Genomic DNA, 19,574 nt, shown 5'->3' with positions numbered 1-19,574 from the left:
TGAGGACGAGCCTCTGCTTGCTGCAACTAGACAAAGCCCGTGTGCAGCAGCGAAGACACAGCGAAACCAGAAATCTAAAAATATTTACTAATAATAACTTTAAAAAAAGTGATCTGGACCTAAGACGTCCACCGATGGATAAACTCTTAATTTCTACTCCCCCCATTCCTGTTCGACCCAAACTTTTCCAATATATCCTCCGGAATTCTTGGGCTGACATCAACAGAATCCCCCTGTCCTCCCCCTCCTCTTCCAGTAGCTGATGTGTGAGTTCTCTGTGCAGAGTCTGCTTTTGCCCTAACTGGCTTCTTACTCTTCCCCCTGCCTCCTTCTACACTTCTCTTTCTCCCCGCTTGTCCTTGGGTGACAGGCATGGAGCACGGCAGCTGTCGGTTGTCATGCCTGGATTGGTCCTTGTTTGAAACAGTAAATACTTGGTTACTTCTTAGACCTTGGTAGCAAGGGACCAGCTCATCGGATCCAAAGCAAGCCCTAGATTCCCAGTGTTATCCCTTCGTGGGATCCCAGGTAGCCTAAAGAGAGCTTTACTTGGCGGAAGGAATGAGCCTGCATCTCCTGCAGGATCCGGGCAGGTAAGGACCACCCCCCTCTGTCAGTCAACAGTCTTTGGGGTGAGGACTCTGCTTCAGGAGATGCACGTCAGAAACCTCACAGACGTGAGAAAACAGCTCATGAGACACGTCCTAGGAATTTCCAGGTGGGCCAGAGGTTAGGACTCTGCACTTTTGCCGAAGGCAAAGTTTCGATCCCTGGTGGGGGAAACTAAGACCCTAAGATCCCACAAGCAGGTCAGTGTGGCAAAAATAAACACAAACAAACCAAACACCACACAACACGTGTCCTAGAAGGACTGGGTGCGGTCAGGACAGTCCCACCACTGGACAGAGAAAGAAAAACAGGTCAAGAATAAGCAAAGTAAAACATTTAATGTGATTTCTTTTAAAAAAGCTTTGTTTCCAACCATTTTGCAAGTTCTAATTTTCCAAAGAGTGAGACCATACCCACTGCCCTGATCCCAGGAGGGAGGTGGGAAAGACGGTGACGTTTCAGCATGGCCTGCGGACCACGACTCTACAGCGGGCCACCTTGGATCTGTGGGTACAACTGAGAGATCGCGTCAGTGTGGCGGCCTGGGTGGGAGAGGAGTTTTGGGGAGAATGGATACATGTGCACGTATGGCTGGGTCCCTTCACTGTTCATCTGAAACTCACAACATTGTTAACCGACTGCACCCCTGTACAAAACAAAAAAGGTTTTTAAAACATCAATGAAAAATAAACAGACACGAAAAAAGAAATTGCTTCATTTCCTCCCACTCTTTCTTGCAAAAGGAGGCACCATCATCTTACTCTATCAGCTCCAAGGAGATAGCCAGCCAACTCACTCACTCAACAAGACACCCAAGCCAGATCTGGGAGGTAGAGTGGAGGCGGGGAGTTCTTGAGTCTGAGGGGAAGATGCTGCAACAGTGCAGGCCATGGCCGCTCCTGACTCGAGTTTCTGGGTAGGAGAGGGTCAGTGAGGACGAAGCTGGGTTTTCCTGGTGGCATCCCCCTCAAGGAGATGCCCCAGGGACGAGGCAGCGGGCACAGGAAGTCCTTGCACAAAACCTTTGGCCGAGGCTTGCTTAAGGTCCCTTCCCTTCCCACCCCCCTCCCTCTCCTTGTATATAGTTTAAACTCTCCACACTAGGTCATTCAAGCCTGGAGTCCCCAGAAAAAAGAAGTCGCTGTTTGGGGGATGGCAGATGGTCAAGAGTTGGGACAGCTGCGATGAAGGATTAGTTGTGGGTTTTTCTCGGAGCCTCGCTACAAACTGTGTTGCCGTTCCATGTGCAAACACTATTAAATGAGAATGTTTTCTCTGGCTCCAGTCCACCTTCTCCCCACAGTTTAAGTATTGAATTTTTTTTTTTTTTAACCGAAGTAGCTTAAGTTTACAGCTCACATTAAAACTTAAAAACGGTATTTCCATCCATGTTGGCAGAAACGGGCCACTGTTGATTCCACCGGCAGTCATAATAAACCCTTTCCCACTGACAATCGAACAAATCATTTTCTGTTTGCTGCTGAGTTTGGTTCAATAAAATTTTTGTACTCTTAAAATTCCCTTAGTAAGGACTCCTAAAAGCAACATTTCCTAAGGCGGCCTCTGCGGGTGACGGCCTCAGTGGTTCTGGACCCCAGAGGTGAGCCTGACAGGTCGGTGGCAGTAATTAGAAAGCCTCAAACTCAGAAGGACATTACTGGGTTGAATACGCTGGTATGTGCAACATTTCCATTAGTTGCTTTTAATTCTTTGTGTACATCCAAACCTCCCCTCCCACCCCCTGTCCTTCCCTGCTAACCAGAAATCTGAACATTAACATGGGTGCAGGGGGTGCCTTTAGACCCTCCCCAGTGGGGGTCCTTGCCTGGGCTGCCTGAAAGGCCTTGGGGCTGGACAGACTCCATGCCCCATGGTGGGCAGCCTCCGTGGGCAGAGACCTAACTGCTCCCCATGGGGCTGAGTGCAGGTGGGTCAGAGGGCAAGCCAGACATCTTAGCCTTGGTCTGGAAACTCCCACACAGCTTACAAATGTGCTTCTTCCCCCCCTCCCCCAAATGGCTGGCCAGACGAATGCTGAGCCCACGAGGTCTCAATCCAGGATTTTTCTAGGCTCTTCCAAGAAAACCCACTCAGGGAGGTACTGGGCTGAGGTCGCTGAGTGCAGCTGGGCTTTCATGTTACGTTTGGAAGAATTGGCCCACATTTTTCTTTTTTTTTCAAAAAACTGGTTTGGTTTCTTTTGAAATAAAAACTTAGTAACTTGGTTCCACAGTCTTCGATCAAAGCAAAGGGCTGACAGTATTGATCCCACTGTCCCCAGGGTACAGTCCCTAGGATGAGGGTGGGAGGGGCTTTCAGCCCCCAGGGGAAAGACGCCAACCTCAGATACAGCCTGCAATGAGGAGACGTGGGTTCAATCCCTGGGTCGGGAAGATCCCGTGGAGAAGGGAATGGGTACCCATTCCAGTATTCTTGCCTGCAGAATTCCATGGACAGAGGAGTCTGGTGGGCTATAATCCATGGGGTCACAAAAGAGTTGGACATGACTGAGTGACTTTCAGATAGTGAACCCGAACCTCTGCCCACATCAGGAAACCCTGTGGAGACATCCTCACCCCCAGAAAGTCCCCCAGAATCCGAGGAGGACCAGAGGGAGGCCCTGGAGGAACAGAGAAGTGGAGAGAGTCAAGAGTCAAGCTTCCTTGCTTGTCCTCACGCAGCTGCAGAGAGCTGACGCCTGGAGCTTCGAGGACGGTCAAGCATCCATGGGCCCAGAGCCTCCCCTGATGGGATCCTGGGGAAGGGTGTCCATGCCCAAGGCCCCCCACTCTGCTTTAGAGTCCCACCCTGGGACCCCTACCCACCGGATCCCTGACTCAGGCTCTGCCAACCACCCGACCTGAGAAAACTCTCAAATCATATTTGCAGCCTGAGCCCGGCATCCCAGTCTCAGAAGGCTGCAGGCACCGAATGCCTGGCTCACCAACCACCCACCTCCCATCTCAGTCAATGGCAATCCAATACTTCCCGTGGGTCAGGCTCCGAACCTCCAGGTCACCACCAGCCCCTCTCTTTTCTCTAATGCTCGACAGTCAACCTGTCAGCAACTGTGATTGGCCCTGCTTTCAAACCCATGACAGGACTACTTCTCACCACCCCCCCGCTATGCCCGGGGTCGTGCCTTCATCCCCTGCCTGGATCTCTGTGGCCATCCCGACTGACATTCCCGACTGTCCCCTGAGTGCTCCCAAGTTTCTCACGGTGTGGCAGCCGGCCAGCTCCCTGTAAAATGCCAGGGGGCCCAGGCTCTGCTCCGCTCCACGGCTCCCGCGCCACTCAGGGCAGACGCCCAGGGCCTTACACTGTCTGTCAAGGCTGAGCCATCCCCTCCCAGCCACACGCTTACACCACCTTCCACTCCGCCCCGTGCCCACACCTCCCCTGGGCTCTGGGCTGTCCCAGGCCGCACACACTGCCTGCCGGGCTGGGAAGGTTCTGTCCCGAGACCGACCTCCCCAGGTCTCTGCTCTGTCACGTTCTCGGTGATGGCTTCCCCGACCACCCTATTTAAAAACTCCAGCAGGGCACTAAAAGCCGGCTCTCTGGGACGATCCAGAGGGATGGGGTGGGAAGGGAGACAGGACGGAGGTTCAGGATGCGAGGACACATGTGCCCCCGTCGGTGATTCATATACGGATGGCACACACCACCACAATGTTGTAAAGAAATTATCCTCCAATTAAAATAAATACATTAATTCAAAACAAAACACTGCAGTCTTGGGACTTCCCTGGGGGGTCACTGGTTAAGACGCCACATTTCCAATGCCAGGGGTGTGATCCCTGGTGGGGGGGCTAAGATCCCACATACGGCACCACCAAAATATTAAAAACCAAACAAACAACCCTGCAGCCTCATCTCCAAGCTTCCTTACCCCTCACTGCTTTATTTTTCTCCATAGCAGTGATCACCCTCTGAGGCCTGTTGCCTGTCTTTCCCTGTAGAATGTAGGCTCTATGAGGACAGGGTGTCTTATTTTTTCTTTCTGTTTTGCTGTGCAGTGTCTCCAGCGCCCAAATCAAGGCCTAGCACGTAGTAGGTGCTCAGTAAATATCTGTTGAAGAGTGAATGAAACTAGATTCCCTCTCCTTCCTTCCATTTCCAACTCTGAGACTAACAGCTGTGCACTGTCCTCAAAGGGGATCGACTGGCCACCGGAAGACTTCAGACATGTGAAAGTATCAGGCAAAAGTCACGTGCCTGTTCTCAACGCTGTTGCCCCAACTCCTTTTTCAACAGGTGCCAGCAATGATGCAGGTCAGATAGTGTGCAGACCATTATGAAGAGAAGCTTAGCCTCTGTCCTCATCATCTTTGCTGAATCAGGGGATGGGGGGAAAAGACACCAAAATGGGAGAAAGCAGAAAGGCCAGAGGAGGTTTTTATAATTACCATCTTTTAGGGGTACTTTTCTCATTTAAAAAATAATACTGATTTTCTGGGGGGGAGGGGGGAAATCCATGGAAAACTGTCCTTCTAGCCGAAATGGTGAGAAAGGCAGTTATAAAAGTGGAGAAGGCAGGTGTGCAGATGGGGAGGCAGGTGTGATCATGGGGAGGCGGGAGTGAAGATGGAGAGGCAGGTATGATCGCGGGGAAGTGGGAATGAAGATGGAGAGGCAGGTATGATTATGGGGAAGTGGGAGTGAAGATGGAGAGGCAGGTATGATCATGGGGAGGTGGGAGTGAAGACGGGGAGGCAGGTATGAAGATAGAGGGGCAGGTGTGAAAGGTGGGGGAGGCAGCTGTGGGCACAGGGAATGCAGGCTCACCCCTTGTTAGCTGTAGTGAGAGACGGGGGCTTCCCTTCACAGAGTAAAGGGAAGGCGCTGAGGTATCAACAGCTTGAACTATTAGGAAAAGGAAGACAAAGAATTGTGTTTTCAGAACGTGCAAGGGACGGCTCTCTGGCTTCTGGGGCTAGCTGGTCTCCTCCAACTCCAGCAGGTCATCCACGTATTCCAGGACTTCTCCCTGCAAGGGCAACGACACACCTCCGTGAGGCGGCTACCTGGCCTTCAAAGTGTTGGTGAACAGAGACTGTTTCCAAGAGGTTGCTGCCACCTGCCCCCGGGACTGGAGCAGCCTTTTCCCTGCTGCCCTCGGGCCCAGAGGATCTGACTTCTTCTGGGGGAGACGTGGCTTCCACATCATGTGAACTTGGCTTCAGGTGCTCTGAGACCCCCCACAGATGGCGTGTGAAGTGGGGGGCCCAGCACCTTCTGAAAGATCCTGCTTAGCGCCCCCTTTTCTGTGCATCCCTCCCTCACCCCTACCCCCCTCCCATCAGCAGTTACCCCACAGGGAGACCTTCTGTCTGTGCCGCTTCTGCCTTGATTACCAGACCATGAGCTTTTCCAGGGACAAGCACCTGGGCGCAGGTTCTTTCCCAGAGCCTGGCACACACAGGTCTCAGAAAACCTGCTAGAGGAAGGATGGCTGACTGTGTGGACACGTGTTACTGCTACTGCAGCTGAAGCCGCCACGCACTTTCTGATCTTCTTTGCATTGGTTTCTCTCCCACAACGCACTTGACCACCCCCCACCCAAGCCCTTTACTGCAGAGAAAGAGTGACTCACCAACAAGGTCAAGCTCCCCTGCCCTGGGGTCAGTCCAGGCTGACCTGCCTAGCTCCTCCTTTGCCTCTCAGCTCCTTCCCCAAGAGCGCTCCCTCAGTCACTCCAGCAAATTCTAATCTATCCCCAAGAGCGCTCCCTCAGTCACTCCAGCAAATTCTAATCTATCCCCAAGAGCGCTCCCTCAGTCACTCCAGCAAATTCTAATCTATTTCTTTGTCAACTACAAATGGGCACTCGCCGTGGGCACTTGCCATCTACCACCACAAGGATTAAATCAGGTGCTGCTACAACTACTGACCTTCAACACTCCCTGAAAGGAGTTCAGGGCAGAGAGCAGAAATGAAGCACTCTGTGCTCTGGGAAAAACTGGCAGACCAGGGCTTCAGATACTTAAGATTTTATGAGCCAATTTTTATGAGGCCAATTCTTATATCTCTTCATTTCTAGAAAAGCATTAAAATCCTCCATGGTGACTAAAGACTAGCAGAAAGCTTCTGTGAAAAATATGTGCTTAATTGCAAGTATTTCCACTTCACCACAATCACATTTATACTGACCGTCCCCCTTGCTTCATTAGAGCAGTTTCTCAGAGCTATCTGAAATGATGTCACCCAGGTTATAGTCCTCATTTTGCCCCCAACAACACTTAACTCTCAACTCTAATGCTGTGCAGTTTTTAAAAGTTAACATCTTTTAGACTTTTCCAGAGCAAACAACTATCTGAACCTGAAACCTGAAACATCTGTTGCAGCTTGCTTTATAAACTTTCTGAAATGCTAACAGGGCTACTGCAAAATTTTTAACCAGTGTGCAAACTTCCAGGTGTTCTTACACACATTTCAAGCCCAGAAAGCTGTGAAGAACACCACCACAAATATCAGAACTGTATTGATGCTTTGTTTCTTGGCAGTATTTGATCCTTTGAAATTTTTAAGGCTTAACTAAGAATTTTATTGTGTTAGTTACAGTTTACTTCAAATTATGACTTGTCATCATTTGATATATAATTTAAAAAATAGGTCATTCTTTAGAAATTATTTCACAATCCTAAAGCCTTGATTAATAATCTAATTACTCTGGGATCTTCAGTGGAGCCCTGTTATCTTGAGAGTATCAAGTTCAAGAATCCAAGGAACTGTAAAGCCTGGAAGAAGCCTGGTCAGTTCACCAGATGATTACTAGGCAGCTGTGTGACTTTCAGTAAGTCATGCTACCTTTCTGAGTTTGCTTCCTCATCTGTGACATGAAAGAGCTTTATTGTCTCATAAAGGGGCTCTGCTTGTTCTAACACTTGTGATTTTTCTATGTCTACTCATAGATAAACATGATCTTACGCACAGAAACTCCTGAGGAATACACACACACCCAAAAAAGATTAGAACTGATAAACAAGTTCAATAAGTTTGCAAGATTACACTATCAGTACACAAAAACCAACAGTATGTCTATATACCAGCAAGACACAACTAGAAAATTAAAAACAAAAAGGGAAACAGTTCCATCTGCAACAGGGCTTCCCTGGTGGCTCAGACAGTAAAGAATCCGCCTGCAATGCAGGAGACCTGGATTTGATTCCTGGGTTGGGAAGATCCCCTGGAGAAGGCAATGGCTACCCACTCCAGTATTCTGGCCTGGAGAATTCCATAGACTGTATAGTCCATGGGGTCACAAAGAGTCGGCCACGACTGAGCAACTTTCACTTCACTTCCATTCGCAACAGCACCCAGAATAACAAACTTGAGAAAACATTATTGAAGGAAGTTATTTTCCAGGCAAGAATCCTGGAGTGGATTGCCATTTCCTTCTTCAGGGAAACTTCCCAACTCAGGGATCAAACCCGGGTCTCCTGCACTGCAGGCAGATTCCTTACCACCTTAGCTACCAGGGAAGCTCCTCAAAGGAAGTTAAAGAAGACCTAAATAAAGAGAAAGCTATCCCATGTTCATGGATCAGAATATTTGATATTGTTAAGATGTCAACAGTACCCAAAACAATTTTCAGATTCAGCACAATTCCTATCAAAATCCAAGCTGCTTTTGCAGAAATTGGCAAAGTGACCCCATATCACACATGAAAATGTAAGGGACCCAGAACAGCCAAAACAATCTGGAAAAAGAAAATGAAGTTGGAAGACTCGCATTATCCAATGTCAAATGTCATACAAAGCTACAGCATTTAAATCAGTGCAGTACTGAACTTCCCTGGTGGGCCAGTGGTTAAGAATCTGCCTGCTAATGCAGCAGAGGAGGGTTTGATTCCTGGTCCAGGAAGACCCCACACACTGCAGGGCAACTAAGCCTGTGCCCCACAACTCCTGAAGCCAAGCCTAGAGCCCACGCTCCGCAACAAGGGAAGCCTGTTCACCGCAACCAGAGTAGCCCCTGCTTGCTGCAACTAGAGAAAGCCCACACACAGCAACAAAGACTCAGTGCAGCCAAAATTAAATAAATAAAATTTAGAATACATACATAAATAAATGTGTTACGTTTTAAAAAACCATTAAAAACAGAACAGTGCATTACCAGCATAAGGAGAGAAATCTAGATCAACAGGATGGAATGGAGAGTCCAGAAATGAATCTTCACATTTAATGTCAATTGATTTTCCTATGAAGGTATCCAGACAACTGAATAGGGAGAGTCTTTCCAACAAACAGTTCTGGGACAACAGCATTTCCACACGCAAAAGAAGGAAACTGGGTCACTGCCTCATATCATATGCAAAATTAACAAAAAATAGATTATAGATTAAAATGAAAGTTGAAACTATAAAAACTTTAGAAAAAAAATGTAGTATATTTTAGTGATCTTGGATGAGCTTCTTAGCTATGAGGCCAAAACACAAGTAACAAGAAAAAAATTGATAAGTTGGATTTCATAAAAATCTAAAACATTTGAGCTTCAAGAGTAAAGTGAAAAGATAACCAACAGATTGAGAGAAAATGTTTGCAATTAATGTATCTGACAGGGGGCTTTAGAACCAGAATATATAAAGACCTCTCACAACTCAACAATGAAAAGACAAATAGCCCAATTTGAAAATGGACAAAGGAAAACAAAAACACTCCTCTCTTAAAACAAAGTGGGCAAAGGGTTTGAATAGAATCAACACTTCTCCAAAGAAATACACAAATGGCTAGCGAGCATGAGAAAAGATGCTCAACATCATTAGTCAATAGGGAAAGGCAAATGACAACCGCAATGAGATACCACTTCACACCTACTTCACAACTAAAAAAAAAGACAGACAGACAGACACACACAAAGAAAGACAGACGCTACAAATGTTGATTAAGATGAAGCAGATTAAAACTTTCCTACATTACTGGTGGGAAATGAAAAATGGTTCAGCCACTTTGGAAAACAGCCTGGCAGTTCCTTAATGAGATACACGCAGAGTTACCATGGGACCCAGCCATTCCACTCTTAAGTATAAGAGAATCTAAAATTTTTACCCAAAGATGTGTACACAAATGTACCCAGTATCATTATTCAAAGTAGCCAAAGACTGGAAACAACCCAAACATCCATCAGTCAAGGAATAAACACCACGTGGCACGTCCATACAATAGAATGTTATTCAGCAATGAAAAAGGATCTTTTTCATCTAACATGATGCATGTTACAACACAGCTAAACTTGGAAAACATTATCCTCAGTGAAAGGAGCCAATCACAGAAACCAAAATCCATTTGATTCCACTCATAGGAAACGTCCAGAACAGGCAAATCCAGAGACAGAAAGGAGGTCAGTGGTTGCCAGAGGCTGGGGGCACAGGCTGTGTGGACAGAGGGGAAAGAATGTAAGGTGACGACTAATAGATTTCAGCTTTCACTTGGGTGAGGAAAATGTTCTCAAATCTGATAGTAGGATGAATGTACAACTTTATGAGTACACTAAAAGCCACTGAATTGTACAGTTTAGAAAGGAAAATTGTATGGTATGTGAGTAGCCTCTCACATACCATTTTTCTGTTCTAGAAAAATGTAACAAGGGAAACTGCTCATAGCAATGTTAAATGGAAAAGCCCTGATACATAACTACCATCAAGTTTATGGTGAATATATTAACATATCGGAAATATATGGAAAAAACTGGAAGCATAAACACCAAAATCTCAATAGTAGTTTGCCTTTAGATAACCAGGAACCCAATCCATCCCCCTTTTCCTGAATATACTTTTCTCTACTTCTTAAACCACAGTGGCCAAGCCAGCTTGTGTCTGGCCTGTGTTCCTTCCTTTTCAGCATCCTTGTGATCTTATCCCAGGATCTGCCTTCAGAGAACCCAACCCAAGACACAAGGCATGTGTGTCACTTCCTACTCTGTAAAGCACTTCCACGTCCAAAGTGGTATTTTCTTCTCCCAACCCTGCAAGGTCAATGTTATCAGCTGCATTTTACACAAAAGAATTGAGGCCCAGGGCAGCTAAATGCATGGCAGTGGTCCATCCAACTCATGTGAATTTGTCCACAAAAAACAAATTTGATGACGACATTTTACTTACAGGTGCTTCACTGAAAACTGGGGCAGTGGAAAGAGCAGACATGGAGGCTCGGGGCTCTGGGTCTGGCCAAGCAGCTTCCAGACTCTCCTGTCCCCGAGGTTCCTTTTCTATGAAGTGAAGGGTCAGCTGAGAACAAGCCCTCAGCTGTCTTCCAACTCTGAAGGCTGGTGAGTCCTCAGCTGTCTTAGAAAGCATTTCATGGTCTGTTCCAAACACATCTCTCTAAATGTTACCCCTGCAAGCGTGCTCGGTCAGTCATGCTTGACTTTTTGCGAACTGGAGCTCTCTAGCTCCTTTGTCCATGGGATTCTCCAGGCAAGAAGACTGTAATGGGTTGCCATGTCCTCCTCCAGGGGATCTTCCCAACCCAGGGATTGAACCTGCATCTCTTACATCTCCTGCACTGGCAAGCAGGTTCTTTACCCACCGAGCCACCTGGGAAGCCCAAACGCTAACCCCAATGATGGCTTTTCTGTGACTAGACTGCCGCAACACAGGATGACTGCCCCCTAACCAGCAGCCTCCGTCAGTAAAGGCATCAGCTGAGTGAGACTTCATCAGGAATTTCAAGAAAATCCCAGAGAAGGATAAGATGCTTCACTCATAAAAAGACACACACACACACACACACACACACACACACATACACCTGACAGAAAAATTGGGATGTAGGTTTCCCAGAGTCTTCAGAGTGCTGAGTAATTGAATATTCACTGTTTTTATAAAGTTAAAAAATGAAAAAAAAAAAGTTAAAAAATGAAGCTTGTTGCTCAGACACAAAAAGGAATGAAATTATGCCATTTGCAGAGACATGGACGTAGAGATTTTCACACTAAGTGAAGTAACTCAGAAAGAAAAAGACAAATATCATATATTAATTCATATATGTGGAATCTAAAAAATGGTACAGATGAACCTCTTTGTGAAGCAGAAATAGAGACACAGACATAGAGAACAAACGTACAGACACCAAGGGGGAAAGGGTGAGGTGGGAAGAATTGGGAGGTTGCGATTGACATATATGCACTATTGATACTATGCATAAAATAGGTAACTAATGAAAACCTACTGGACAGCACAGGGAACTCTACTCAATGCTCTGTGGTGACCTAAATGGGCAGGAAATCCAGAAAAGAGGGGATCAATGTATCTATGTGGCTGAGTCACTTTGCTATACAGCAGAAATTAACACAACACTGTAAGGCAACTATAAACCAATATAAAATTTTTAAAAAAACGATGCCTGGGAGCTTCCCTGGAGGCTCAGTGGTAAAGAATCCGCCTGCCAATGCAGGAGATATGGGTTTGATCCCTGATCCAGGAAGATCCCACAGGTCATTGAACAACTAAGCCCATGTGCCACAACTATTGAGCCTGTGCTCTAGACCCCCAGAGCTTCAACTACTGAGCCCACTTGTCCTAGAGCCCATGCTCTGATACAAGAGAAGCCCGCTCACCACAACTAAAGAAAAGCCTACAGAGCAACGAAGATCCAGCACAGCCTCAAATAAATAAATGAACAAATAAATAAAACAAAAGCGATGCCTGGATGGCTCCTGTGACAGGTGACTAGAGGATGGCTCCCAACTCTGCCAGGAAACACGGTGCTTCAGCCTGGGTTTCCTAGAAGCCCTTCTTGTCCAGGTCAGTCCACTGACGCGTTAAAACACTCACAGAAACTGTGTCTCCCAAGGCCTCTTCTGGGTCTCATTTCAGGAATGACGGGGCCTCCCAGTGATTTTTAACAAAGATGTGAGGAATGTTTTTTCTCAGTCAGTTATGTGCTAAACGTGAAAGCTCACCTCATCGTCATCCATGAGATTTTCCTTGGCAAAGTCATACAGCTCTTTCTGGAGCATGGTCACGTTAAAGAACTGGACTGCTTCCTGTTTAGACACAAACAGAGAACAATATATACCAACCAACCATTTAACAGAACTGGGGTGCAGGGGGGACAGGGGGTTGGGGTTTCTTTGGTGAGGGGACGATGAAAATGTGCAAAATTAAATATTGGTAACAGCCATGCAGTGCTGTGAATATATGGAAACCTCTGAACTGTGCACTTCAAATGCATGAACTTTCAACTATATGAATTATATCTCAATTTGAAAAACAGTGGCCAACCCCAAGTGAATGAAAGAAAAATGTATATGTGTGTGTCTGAACAGTGAGGTTGAAGGAACATGTATGTACAGCAAACCAGGACAGCCGGCACAAATCTCAATGAAAATACAACTTAAGGGCACACGAGAAAAGATCTTCTGAAAGTGATAAATAATCCACAAGTTTCCCTGAATGCGTGCAAAACTGTGTGTGTGCATCAAAGGAATGAAATGATGATCCATCCATAAAACAATCCTGCCATGGAGTTGTTAATTACGGGAAAAAAAATATGAGTAACAAAGGAAGCATTCATGATGAAATTCTTAGAAAAAACAAAGCAAGTTGTAAAACAGTATGTAGGATCCCATTTTTGTAAAAATAAAGAATTACATGCTGCATATATGGCATCATACAGCTTTACCACAGCATGAGACAGAGAAAACATAAAATCAAGAGGAAGGGTCAATTCCTAACTGAAATGTTTCTGTAATGCTTGAAATTTCAGGAGAGTTTACCGATTTAGAAAAGAGAACAAAGGGGTAAAGTGTTAGAAGACAAAAAAGCGACAGAAGCAAGTTGAGATTCCCTTGTTTCTGAAATAGCCCTTCTCTTCAGACGCCAAGCTGTCTCCCGGAAGTGGGAGAAAGCGAGAGCGGAAACGCGGTGCCCGGTGGGCCGGCGCTCACCGGTCTGGGCTGGAAATGCTCGTCCGCCAACGCCCATTTGTCCCTGTGGTACTGGTAGTACACCAGGTTCTGCTGCATGACCTTGTCGCTCTGGTCAAAGAGCAGGTAGCTGACCGCACAGGGTGCCGCATTCTTCAGGTCGTTCACTGTGGGCGGAAGAGAGAAAACAGGAACAGGAAGTCAGCCAGCCTCTCAGGAGATCGTTCTTCTCAGTGAAGAACAGCTTCCAGGAGAAGAAGATCACTAGCAAGCCCCCTTTCCAAGCCTCTCCAACGGAACACCTGCAATGACGGGGTAAAAAAAAAACTCTGGGATGAACAGGCCGTAGACAGGATCTCCAGGGAAAAGTGGAATCCATTTGTGAAAATGACAGAAGTTCCTCGGTACACAGAGGCCAAGGCAGAAGTAACTAGTCAATCCCCATCAGGCCACCGTGACCTGGGCTGGTGTCACATCCCTGGGGCCTGAGGAGGCCTGGGTCTGGAGGCTGGACTCTCATGGAACTGACGGAGGATGTGCAAGCAAATGAGGCCCCCTTGGACCTGTATTGCCCCCTCCCCTCTTGATGGGACCACAATCTCCAGATCCAGGCAGGCCCACAAAGAGCCACAAGAAGCCCAGAACACCCAAAGATCTGTGGAAGAGCTTCGTAAAGTCACCTGGTCTCCCCTCCTCCTGTCCTGGTGCTGAGTTCCCACCTCCACCTTCCTTCCGGAGAGTCGCTCCCACCTACGGAGGAGGTGCTCCCTCAGCAGAGCAGTTTTCCAGGTGCAGAGATTTCTCCATGGGGGGAAAGGGAAAGGGAAGAAGGAATGAGACACTGGACCCTGGGCGTTTCTTCTGGCACATTCCTCTCTCCTTGACAACCCAGGAACAGGACATCTGTAAGGCTCTGTCTGCCCAGGTAACCGGACCTGGGTGTGGAGTAGTGCTGCCGCCTTGGGGCCTTTTCCCATAACTACAACTTTAAAACCCCCACTTAAGGACATGTCCTGTTCACCAACCCTGCAAGGACTGGAAAGGACACCTACCTTCAAGAAATGTACTGCAGTAGGCTACGAAAAAATATTCAACACAGGGCCAACTTTCAAAAAGCCAACTTCAAAAGGTAAATTTCATTCATACTGTTTTTTTTTTCCATTCATACTGTTTTTTAAAAAGTAATAGAAAAGCTGCTCCATATGACTCAGTTCAGTCACAGTCGTGTCTGACTCTTGGCAACCCCATAGACTGCAGCATGTCAGGCTTCCCTATCCATCATCAACTCCCAGAGCTTGCTCAGACTCATGACTACTATTGCTCAGACTCATGACTACTATTATATGTATGTGACATAATCCATATGACTACTATTAGAGAAATGTAAATCAAAAATGCAAGGAAGAATCACCCCACACCCATCAGCATGCCCATCAGCAAATGGTCTCTATACAAACAACAAATGCAGAGACAGAGTGCAGCGAAGGGAATCCTCCAGCCAGGTTGTTGCGAGTGTAAATCGGGTGTCGGCACTCTGGAGAACAGTGTGGAAGTTCATTAAACGAACTAACAATAGAGCTAGCATATGATTGGGCCATCCCAGTCCTGGGCATGTACCTGGAGAAAACCAGAATTCCAAGAGACAAGTGCACCCCAGCACTTAGTGCAGCCCTGATTGCAACAGGCAAGACATGGAAGTCACCACAATGTCCATCGACAGATGAACGGAAAAAGAAGAGACGCCACATGTTTACAATAGAATATTACTCAGCCATACAAAGGATGAAATGATGCCACTGGCAGCCACACTGACAGACCTAGACATGATCATACCAAGTGAAGTAAGTCAGACTGGGAAAGACAAATAGTATGTGAGATCACTTAGATTTAGAATCTAGAAAATAATAAGAATTCATTTATGCAACAAAAAGAGACTCACAGAGTTGGAAACCAAACTTATGATCCACAAAGGGGAAGTTAGGGTGGAAGGGATGAATTAGGAGGTTAGGATTAACAGATGCACTCTTTTATATATAAAACAGATAATCGAGAGGGACCTACTATACATCACAGGGAACTCTGTGAAACACCCTGTAAAACTACATGGAAAGGATCTGAAAAACAATACATCCATGTGTGTGGATAACTGAACCAATTTGCTAGACAGCTACAACAAACACCATAGTATAAATCAGTTCTATTTCACTTCTATTTTAAATTTTTAAAAATTACATAAAAAGCAGGACCCACCATATTGCCCTCAGGCCATGGGGACCTGGGCTGGTGTCACATCCTTGCACCCTGAGAGGCTTGGGTCTCAAGACTGGAGTCTCATGGGGCTGAGGGAGCTGGGAATTACATGCCATCAAAGCAGCACCCCTTGGACCTGTAAGGACTGGTCCCCTCTGGATGGGACCACAATCTCCAGATGCAGGCAAGCTCTTTAGAAGCTACATGAAGCCCAGGGCATCCAACGACTGGTGGGCCCTCAGGCTGGAAGAGCTTCCAAAAGCCAGCAGGTCTACTGGACGTGTCCTGGTGAGGGAACTCAGCACCAACCTCAGACGACATCACCCTCTGCAGTGATTTTGCAGGGGCTGGGATTTGTCCATGGGGAGAAGGGGTAAAGGAATGAGACACAGGCCCTTAGGCATTTCTCCTGGCACCTTCTGCTCCCTTGACAACCCAGGAATTGACTGACTTTCCTGAGGTTTTGGCTGCCCAGCTGATCAGACCTAGGTGTGAGGAGGTGCTGCTGCCTATGGCTGTTTCTCGTTATTACAACTTTAAAACCAAGGTTTATGGACACTTCGCCTTCAGTAACCCTGCAGGGCTGCAAATGACACCTGCCCTCAAGAAATGCCCTGGGGTAGGTCATAGGAAAAAAAGTCAAAACAAGGTCAACTTTCAAGAAGCCTGCTTCAAAATGTAAATTTCACTCATACTATTTGAAACAAAGTATGAAAAAGATGCTCTAAATGGCTATTACTAGACAAATGTCAACCAGAACTACAAGGAGGTATTAACTTGCACCAGTCAGAACGCTCATCAGGAAAACGTCCACAAACAGTAAATGCGGAGACAGGGTGGAGTAAAGGAAACCCTTCTGTAATGTTCTTGTGAATTTAAATCTCCAGGAACTCCAGAGAACATCATGAGGTCTTTCAAAACTACTGAATAAAAATAGAGTGGGCATATGATTTAGCCACCTCACTCCCGTACAAGTGGAGAAAACTGAATTTCAAAAGACATGTGCACCCCAACATTTAGTGCAGCACTGCTTACAACACCCCAGGAATGGAAACTACAAGACTGCCCGTTGTTAGATGAACAGAAAACAATGTGGCCCATATATACAATGGAATACTACTCAGCCATAAGAAAGGGTGAAATGATGCCACTGGCAGCCACCTGGATGGACCTAGATGCGATCATACTAAGTGAAGTAACTTGGACTGAGAAAGACAAATATTACATGAGATCACTTACAGTTGGAACCCAAAAGCTGATCAAATAATTTATGTAACACAAGGAGACTCACAGTTTCAGAACCAATGTATGATTCTATAAGGGGAAATTGGAGTGGGAGGGATGAAGTAGGAGGTTAGGATTAACAGATACACTCTCATATACATATTATAGAAAATAAAAAAGGACCTACTGTACAGCAGAGTGTGAAACACTCTAACAACCCATAAAGAAAAAGGATCCAAAACACATACATCTATGTGTGTGCATCATTGAACCAATTTGCTGGACACCTCAAACAACATTCTCCTTGACAACCCAAGAACTGACTTTCCTGACCTCTGTCTGCCTAGGTGACCAGACCTGCACATGAAGTGGTGCTGCCTCCTTGTGGTCATTTTCCATTACTACAACTTTAAAACAGGCTTTTATGGACACCGTTAAGTCAAGTGGGCTTCAGGAAGCATCACTACGAACAAAGCTACTGGAGCTGATGAAATTCCAGTTAGCTACTTCAAATCCTAAAAGAAAGTGAAAATGAAAGTGCTGCACTCAATACACCAGCAAATCTGGAAATCTCAGCAGTGGCCATAGGACTGGAAAAGGTCAGTTTTCATTCCAATCCCAAAGAAAGGCAATGCCAAAGAATGTTACAACTACCACACAAGTGCACTCATCTCACATGCTAGCAAAGTAATGCTCAAAATTCTCCAAGCCAGGCTTCAACAGTATGTGAACCGAGAATTTCCAGATATTCAAGCTGGATTTAGAAGAGGCAGATGAACCAGAGATCAAATTGCCAACATCCGTTGGATCATAGAAAAAACAAGAGAGTTCCAAAAAAACATCTGCTTCATGGACTACACCAAAGCCTTTGACTGTATGGATCACAACAAACTGTGGAAAATTCTTCAAGAGATGGGAATACCAGGCCACCTGACCTGCCTCTTGAGAAATCAGTATGCAGGTTGAGAAGCAACAGTTAGAACCATACATGGAACAACAGACTGGTTCCAAATTGGGAAAAGAGTACATTAAAGCTGTATATTGTCACTCTGTTTTTTTAACTTATATGCAGAGTACATCATGCGAAATGCCAGGCTGGATGAAGCACAAGCTGGAATCAAGATTGCAGGGAGAAATATCAATAACCTCAGATATGCAGCTGACACCACCCTTATGGTGGTGTCATAAGGAAGGTGTCAAGAGGAATTAAAGAGCCTTTTGATGAAAGTGAAAGAGGAGAGTGAAAAAGCTGGCTTAAAACTCAACATTCAGAAAACTAAGATCAGGGCATCCTGTCCCATCACTTCATGGCATCCAGTCCCATCACTTCATGGCAAACAAATAGGGAAACAATGGAAACAGTGAGAGACTTTATTTTGGGGGGCTCTAAAATCACTGCAGATGGTGACTGCAGCCATGAAATTAAAAGACGTTTGCTCCTTGGAAGAAAAGCTATGACCAACCTAGACAGCATATTAAAAAGCCAAGACATTACTTTGCTGACAAAGGTCCGTCTAGTCAAAGCTATGGTTTTTCCAGTAGTCATGTATAGATGTGAGAGTTGGACCATAAAGAAAGCCAAGTGTCGAAGAATTGATGCTTTTGAACTGTGGTATTGGAGAAGACTCTTGAGAGTCCCTTGGATTGCAAGGAGATCCAACCAGTCAATCCTAAAGAAAATCCACCCTGAATATTCATCAGAAGGACTGATGCTGAAGCTGAAGCTCCAATACTTTGGCCACCTGATGCAAAAAACTGACTCATTGGAAAAGACCCTGATGCTGGGAAAGACTGAGGGCAGGAGGAGAAGGGGATGACAGAGGATGAGATGGTTGGATGTCATCACCGACTTGATGGACATGAGTTTGAGCAAGCTCCGGAAATGGGTGATAGACAGGGAAGCCTGGCATGCTGCAGTCCATGGAGTCACAAAGAATCGGACATGACTGAGCAACTGAACTGAACTTGCCTTCAAAAGTCCTGCAGGGCTGGAAATAACACCTGCCTTTAAGAAATGCCCCAGGGAAGGTCAGGAAAAAAAATTCAAATAGGGCCAACTTTTAAGAAGTCAATTTAAAGATGTCGATTTCAATCACACTGTTTTAAAAGAAAAAAAAAAAAAAAAAACAGTGCTAAAAGTGCTCCACAAAAAAATAAATAAATAAATAAATAAAATAAAAGTGCTCCACAAAGCTATTATTAGAAAAATGCAAGAAGGTAACACCTCACACAGTCAGAATGGCCATCAGCAAAACATCTATAAACAGTAAATGTGGAGGCAGGGTGGAGCAAAGGGAACCCTCCTATGCTGTTGCTGGGAATGTTAATTGGTAACCAGCACTCTGGAGAATAGTGTGGCGGTTCTTTCAAAACTGAAAATAGAGCAGGGAAAGGATCCATGCCACTCCTGGGAGTATAATCTGAGAAAACTAAATCTCAAAAGACATATGCACCCCAATGTTCTTGCAGCACGTCTTACAACACTCAAGGCAAGGAAGCCAGTGCAGCATCCATCGACAGGTGAGCAGAAAAAGATGTGGCATATGTATACAATGGAATATTACTCAGCCAAAAGAGAGATACAGCGATACCACTGGGAGCCATGGGGATGGACCCAG

The 19,574-nt window shown here is 45.9% G+C and overlaps 1 protein-coding gene across 1 annotated transcript in view; it reads right to left on the bottom strand.

Moving 5' to 3' along the window:
- Positions 1–4,992: 4,992 nt before the first annotated feature.
- CRTAP (cartilage associated protein) overlaps positions 4,993–19,574 on the bottom strand; it is a 38,508-nt gene continuing 23,926 nt past the window's right edge. Inside the window, exons 5-7 of the mRNA XM_065932943.1 lie at positions 13,504–13,649; positions 12,517–12,600; positions 4,993–5,602 (exon numbers count right to left, since the gene is read on the bottom strand). Coding sequence (XP_065789015.1) covers positions 5,549–5,602; positions 12,517–12,600; positions 13,504–13,649 — 284 coding nt within the window. The 3' untranslated portion in view covers positions 4,993–5,548. The remainder of the gene's footprint in view (positions 5,603–12,516; positions 12,601–13,503; positions 13,650–19,574) is intronic.

Source organism: Muntiacus reevesi, chromosome 4 (assembly GCF_963930625.1).
Source record: "Muntiacus reevesi chromosome 4, mMunRee1.1, whole genome shotgun sequence".
Classification (NCBI taxonomy): Eukaryota; Metazoa; Chordata; class Mammalia; order Artiodactyla; family Cervidae; genus Muntiacus; species Muntiacus reevesi.
This window is presented reverse-complemented; position numbering and strand designations above follow the sequence as displayed.